The sequence below is a fragment of the Rhinopithecus bieti genome, unplaced genomic scaffold, assembly GCF_001698545.2.
Source record: "Rhinopithecus bieti isolate Rb0 unplaced genomic scaffold, ASM169854v2 scaffold_15803, whole genome shotgun sequence".
NCBI lineage: Eukaryota > Metazoa > Chordata > Mammalia > Primates > Cercopithecidae > Rhinopithecus > Rhinopithecus bieti.
Window position 1 is genome coordinate 31,620 of NW_016808345.1, and position 7,012 is coordinate 38,631.

Sequence of the window (7,012 nt, forward strand, 5' to 3'; positions counted from 1 at the left end):
GAAAGAAGGAAGGAAGGAAGGAAGAGAGAAGGGAGGGTGGGAGGGAGGGAGGGAAGAAGGAAGGAAGGAAGGAAGGAAGGAAGGAAGGAAGGAAAATAAAGAAGGAAGGAAGGAAAGGAAGGAAGGAAGGAAGGAAGGAAGGAAGGAATAAAGAAAGAAAGAAAGAAAGAAAGAAAGAAAGAAAGAAAGAAAGAAAGAAAGGAAAGAAGGAAGGAAGGAAGAAAGGAAGGAAGGAAGGAAGGAAGGAAGGAAGGGAGGAGAGATGGATTTGAGGTCTCCTCTCATGTTCGCACTAATTGCCCTGCAATTATTAAACCTTTCTCTACCGTAAACCCTGCTGCCTCAGTGTAGTGGTATGTTACTGTGTGGCAGGCATATGAACCTGGTAGTCCTGTGACACCATCACAGTTGCTTTGATTCTCAGATGCCAGGACAACTGTAGAACATACTGTAAGCCAACACAGATCTCCCATATCATGAGAGTGTGAAAAGTCAAATGCAGCTCTGTTTGGGGGATGTTCTCACTGCTCATGAAGTCTCAAACTAGAGTCACACCCTGAGACACATCAAGAGATGGTGGTATGGAAGTCATTTCTTACCAAGATCAAGAGTTTCACGAGCCATAAACCAGTACAAAGAGGAATGCCTTGGCAAGCCATTTGCACCCTGTAGTTTCTCACATGAGGATACACAGAACTAGGCTGACCCACTTTTAATTTTGATAATCCACCTGCATGAATGGTAAGTCCTCAGCTACCCAGGGAAGCACAAAGCACAAATGCCATTCATTGGGAAATTTCTGCTCTGATGAGATATCAAAATATAAATAAATTAAAATAAATGAATTTTAAAAACAAGACTTATGTCATGGTGTCTTGAACAGTGACCCCTCAAAATTCATGTTCACTTCAAACCTCAGAATGGGACCTTATTTGGAAATGGGGCCTCTAGAGATTTATTTAGTTAAGATGCGATCATTCTGGATTAGGATGAGTCCCAAATCCAATAACGCTGTCCCTATAGGAGAAGAGGAGACACAAGCACAGAAGAAAAGGCCATGTGGAAGTGGAGTAATGCGACCACCAGCCAAGGGGCACCTGGAGCCACCAGGAGCTAGAGGAGGCAGAAGGGATCCTCCCCTAGAGCCTCCAGAAGAAACCGAATACAACTGTAGTAGATTGAATAGCAGCCCCCAGAAATATACGTCCATATATTTTAAAGCCCAGAACCTGGAATGAGACCTTATTTGGATATTAAGACCTTTGCAGAGGTAATTAATTAAGGATCTGAAGATGAGCTCATCCCAGAATTAGGATGGGCACTAAATCCAATGACCATTGTCATTATAAGAGACAGAAGATAAGACACAAATACAGAGGGGAAGACCATGTGCAGATGAAGCAGAGACTGGGGTGATGCGGCCACAAGCCCAGGGATGCCTGAAGCCACCAGGAGTGGGGAAGGGCAGGAAGAATCCTCCCCTAAAGCCTACAGAGGAAGTACAGCTCTGAACATTAAAGATTTAAAATTAAATAGTTTTCACCCCAAACTAAGCTGCCAAAATAAAGAGTCATGGTCAAAGTGATCAGCTGAATAATGCCCCATTCCAAAGATATCCACATCCTAATTCTCAAAACCTGTGAACATGTGATTTTACATGGTAAAAGGTCTTTGCAGATGGAATGAATTAAGGATCGTAAGATGAAGTGATTATCCTGGGTTATCTGGGTGGGTCCAGTGGAATCAGAAATGTCCTTTTGTAAGAGAGACACAGAAGTGTCTGAGTCAGAAAACAAAACCCTACAAACTAAGGAATGCAGGCAGCTTCAAGAAACTAGAAAAAAGAGAAAACAGATTCTCCCCTAGAGCCCCTAGAAGTAACTAGCCCCGCCAACATCTGATTTTAGCCCACAAGGTTAATTTTGGATTTCTGACCTCAAGAACAGCAGGATAATAAATTTGTGTTGCATTAGGCCACTATATTTGTGGTAATTTTTTTTTTATTTTTCTAGACAAGGCCCTCTATTGCCCAGACTGGAGTGTAGTGGTGCAATCATGGCTCACGGCAGCCTCAACCTCCCAGGTTCAACTAATCCTCCCACCTCAGTCTCCTGAGTATCTGACTACAGACGCATGCCATCATATCCAGCTAATTTTTTGTGTTTTTTTGTAGAGATATGGTCTCCATATGTTGCTTTGGCTGGTCTCAAGCTCCAGAACTTAAGTGATCCACTTACCTTAGCCTCCCAAAGTGCTGGAATTACAGGCACTAGCCACTGTACTCAGCCCTATAGTCATTTGTTATAGCAACTGTAGGAGATTCATACACTGAGAATCCAGATAAAAATAGTTTCTAGCACTCATGAACCTAAGCCATTAGCTTATTGTCACAACGTCCAAATCTTTATATTTCCTCTTCACCATTGTTTTTTCCATTCAATATTGTGTTATTGTAGATCATATGTAACTTTTGAAACTCGACAGAGGTTTTGGTGAACAATGTACATCTCAACAATAGGATCTGTTCTTCAAGTACTAATGTAAAGTCCTAAGGAGACCTGTGTGGGAATGTTTGAAGACTCGAACTGGCAGACAGAAGAGAATGGGATTGCTTATCTTATACTTTCAGAGTGGTTGGTACTAATTTGCTCATATTGATGCTCTTTCTGTAAAACTTCATAGAACTCTGCACATCTGGAAAGGTACCAGGGAACAGAAGGATTTGCTCTAAGTGACACCAAGTATTCAGTTCCATCTACAGAGCAAATACGGCTTTCTTATTCCCAGACAACATTTTTTTTTAAGACAGACTATCCCTCTGTTGCCCAGGCTGGAGTGCAATGGCATGATCTCACCTCACTGCAACCTCCGCCTCCCGGGTTCAAGTGATTCTCCTGCCTCAGCCTCCCAGCTAATTTTTGTATTTTTAGTAGAGATGGTGTTTCACCATGTTGGTCAGGCTGGTCTCAGATGTTCCACCCGCCTTGGCCTCCCAGAGTGCTGGGATTACAGGCATGAGCCACCATGCCCAGCCCCAGACTACATATTTATCACCTTCACTTGGGCTACAGAGTAAGGACAAAGCTATGTACCGGAGTACACAAGACACCTTACATCCTGAGAATCCACATCCTAGAACGGCTATTGGTAAAGATTAAGCCTCAATCAATATGGAAAAGCAAACGAAAATGTGTTCACAAACTTTTTTTTAAAGAAAGAAAGTCCAACAACAAGAGGATAGATACCCTTGAAAATTTCCAGCTATTGTGTTCTGGGATGCATAAAGTTTTTATAACAATCACCTTTGACCATTTACCTCATCCAGTTCATGAAATAGCCCTTCCATGTCACATGCTCAGAGAGAAGCCTTCCAATTTTATTTTCCCCAAGTAGGTTTTTTTGTTTTTTAACAACAGGGACATAATGCAATGGACAACTTACTTTTTTCATCTGATTCCCTGATATGTATATATATATTTATCTATATCTATATCTATCTATATCTATATGTATCAGGAAACCAGACAAAAAGTATTATAAAATATATTATATATATACATACATAGCATATGTATACATATATACATACATATTGTATGTGTATATATACATATATAGTATATGTATATTTTCCTGTTGTAAATTAACATGATGACAAGATGCATTGTAAATTAACGTAAATAATTTGTGAGTTTGAGTTACTAGAGTCTGCCTCCATGGTCTGACCACATATAAATTTCAGAGCCAATAGAGAGACCATGATTTTAATAACAGGAGCCCAAACAAGGTACCACCTCTTTAGGTACAAACTGATGAGTCCAACTGGTCTTCAATACACTTCATATTTTTATCTAACCCTATTACACCATTTAGCAATATTCCATTTCCTAACTCAATATTTTTAATACCATCATCCCCTATTATTTTTATTAATGCACTGTAGATGTGCATAGTTTAAGGGTACACGTTACAATTTAATACATTCATATAATTTGTAAAGAATTGTCACAAATGATTTATTGTTTTAAATCAGTGTAATTGGGGTGTCCATCACCTTAAATATTTGTCTTTCTTTATTCTAGAGTCATCTGGCTTATTCTCTTTTAGCTATTTAGATGTGTACAATAGATTATTAAAAACTACAATCACCCTGCAGATCTATCTAGGTCCTTTTAAAAAAGAGATAATTATGATTATTACATGAATTTTAATTAGTACGCTTACCTTTCTAAAAAGGAAATCGCCTCCTTTACCATAATGGATCCAGCTCGTTCGGCCTTCATGGGCTGCTCCGTAATCTCGTGCTCCCTCATGAGGAGGCAGTCCCAGTATAAAGGGGACGTGTAGCTGGAGAACCAAGCATAACCCAAGAGGAAAATAAACAGAATCATGGAGAAGATTAGGAGCAAGGGAACGGAGACCCAGCCACTCAGCTTTCCAAAGGTTAGGGTGAGGACGGCAATGGCAACCAGCTGCACGCAGAGCCAGAGTTGCCTCTCAAAGGTTAATTCCGTGTTACGAGAGGGGTCCGGCCAGCAGCTGTCAACGAGAGTGAACGGCATGCCATAGTAGTAGTCAAACCCATAATTATATGGATGGTGGCAGTGGTCACTTCGGGAGTCGCAGTTCAAGCCTTGGTGCCATTTGCCTAAAACCAAACACACAAACACATCTACACATCAATATGTCGACATATGCCAGCACATTGCAAAGAACACGTGAGCATTCTTCACATCGATCAGCTAATGCACAAAAATAAAGTAGCAGAGATATTTTCCTTGGTTTAAAAAATCCGAGTTCCACTTAGCCACATTTTTGTTGTTGTTGTTGTTCTTTAGTTTACAGAGAAAGTTTGTATTCAGATCTGGTTGTGAGCAACAGGACAGGATAAAAAATAAGGGAGAAAAATAGAATTGTCAGTTTCTTTCAAGGATGTGAACTACAAATTTTCTCATTCACTGAGAAGACAAAGTCATAGCCACAAAGATAGATACATCACAGAGGCAAGGCAGGTTACAGACGATGGGAGAATAGATACATCACAGAGGCAAGGCAGGTTACAGACGATGGGAGAATAGATACATCACAGAGGCAAGGCAGGTTACAGACGATGGGAGAATAGATACATCACAGACGCAAGGCAGGTTACAGATGATGGAAGAATAGATGTATACATAGATATAGCTAGATGGATACAGACGATAGGTAGGTAGATAGATAAATAGATAATATGTAGACAGAAAGATAGGTAGATAGATGAATGGATGTATATGTAGATATAGCTAGCTAAATTAATAGAGATGATAGATAGAAAGATGATAGATAATATGTAGACAGAAAGATAGGCAGATAGATGATAGAGTGAGTGGTTAGATAGATAGATAGATAGATAGATAGATAGATAGATAGAATAGAGGAGAGGAGAGGACAGATTCACATAAGTGATGGAGGATAGATGGAGCATGTATAGATGTGTGTGTAGGTGGATGGATGGATCGATAGATGACTGGGTAATTAGATAGATGCATAAATAGATCTGTGTTGTGGGTGGATGAATAGACAGATGGGATATGATAGATGAAAATAAATTACGGAGTATACATCTATGTATACACATGTGTATGTATATATCAATAGAGAGATAGATAGATGCGATAAATATGATAGATACAAATAAATGATGGATGGATAGACGGGGAATGTATGTATGTGTAGGTGGATGGATGGATAGATAGGTGGGTGGCTGAGTAGGTGAGTAGATAGATAGGTGGATGGAGATATATGAGTGGATAGATGGATGGATAGATAGATAGATAGATAGATAGATAGATAGATAGATAGGATGGATAGATGAATGAATAGATGATTGATTGATAGACAGAAAGATAGATAGATAGATAGATAGATAGATAGATAGATAGATAGATAGATAGATAGACAGGGATAGAGATATAAGGGTGGATGGGTGGATGGATAGAGAGATGTCTAAATAGATAGATGAATGGATGGCTAGATAAATAGATACAGATGATAGATGGATAGACAGATAGATACATGATAGATGAATGGGTGGATGAATAGATTATAGACGATAGATAGATGATGGGTAGATAGATACATAGATGATAGATAAATGATGGATTGATCAACAGACAGAAAAACAGGTAGATAGACAGGTAGATGGATGGACAGATAGATGCATAGAGATATATGGGTTGATAGATGGATGGAGAAACAGAGAGAGATGACCGATGGTAGCTATAGATAAATCATGGAGGATGGACCGAGCATGGATGGATGAATAGCTGGCTGGCTGGAAATCCTAGGGGCTCTCATTAAAACTGATTGAAGTAAGGGACTTATTCAGTAAAATGTACCACACTTTGAATGATCACCAAAGGGTGCGTGTGAGTCCTGCTAGCATGTGGATGCCCAGCAAACCCCCCAGAGGCTGTGATAATGTGTATCTACTAGGAATATTAACAGTTTCCTGTATGTGGTGAGGGCCCAATCAAGAATGCCTGTGCTTCCATCAACCTCTGAGTGCCTATGGGGGTAGGTAGAGGAGAGGCAATGCTACTGGCTTAGGCTTCCTGTCCTGCAACCCCACAGAGATTGCCTTCTCTTATCAACAGCAGATGTGTTACAAAAATTGAAGGGATTTAAAATAGCACGTGATTCTCAAGCCAGCTGAAACCCAGGCTTCCCAAACAGGAATGGTAGCTGGAGTTACAACTACTGGGTGGCTAAAGACTTCTATCATCCCTAGCAGTGAGAGGAAAATCTGTGTGGTCCAGTTTTAGTGAAATGAAGAGGCGGGCGACAGGATACACGGTGAGAGACTATGCAGGCAGGTACAGCCAGAAAAATTTTATGTTCTCGTAATATGTTCATTTTAAAACATCTCCTATCACTGAGCTGTGTGAAGAATCAGACTGGGTGTGGTGGCTCACACCTATAATCCCAGCACTTTGGGAGGCCAAGGCAGGCAGATCACTGGAGGCCAGAAGTT

At 40.3% G+C, this 7,012-nt stretch overlaps 1 protein-coding gene across 1 annotated transcript in view; it reads right to left on the reverse strand.

Annotated features, from left to right (window-relative positions):
- Nucleotides 1–7,012, reverse strand: part of LOC108538470 (arylsulfatase F) — an 84,169-nt gene that overhangs the window by 27,493 nt on the left and 49,664 nt on the right. Inside the window, exon 5 of the mRNA XM_017886577.1 lies at nucleotides 4,225–4,672. Coding sequence (XP_017742066.1) covers nucleotides 4,225–4,672 — 448 coding nt within the window. The remainder of the gene's footprint in view (nucleotides 1–4,224; nucleotides 4,673–7,012) is intronic.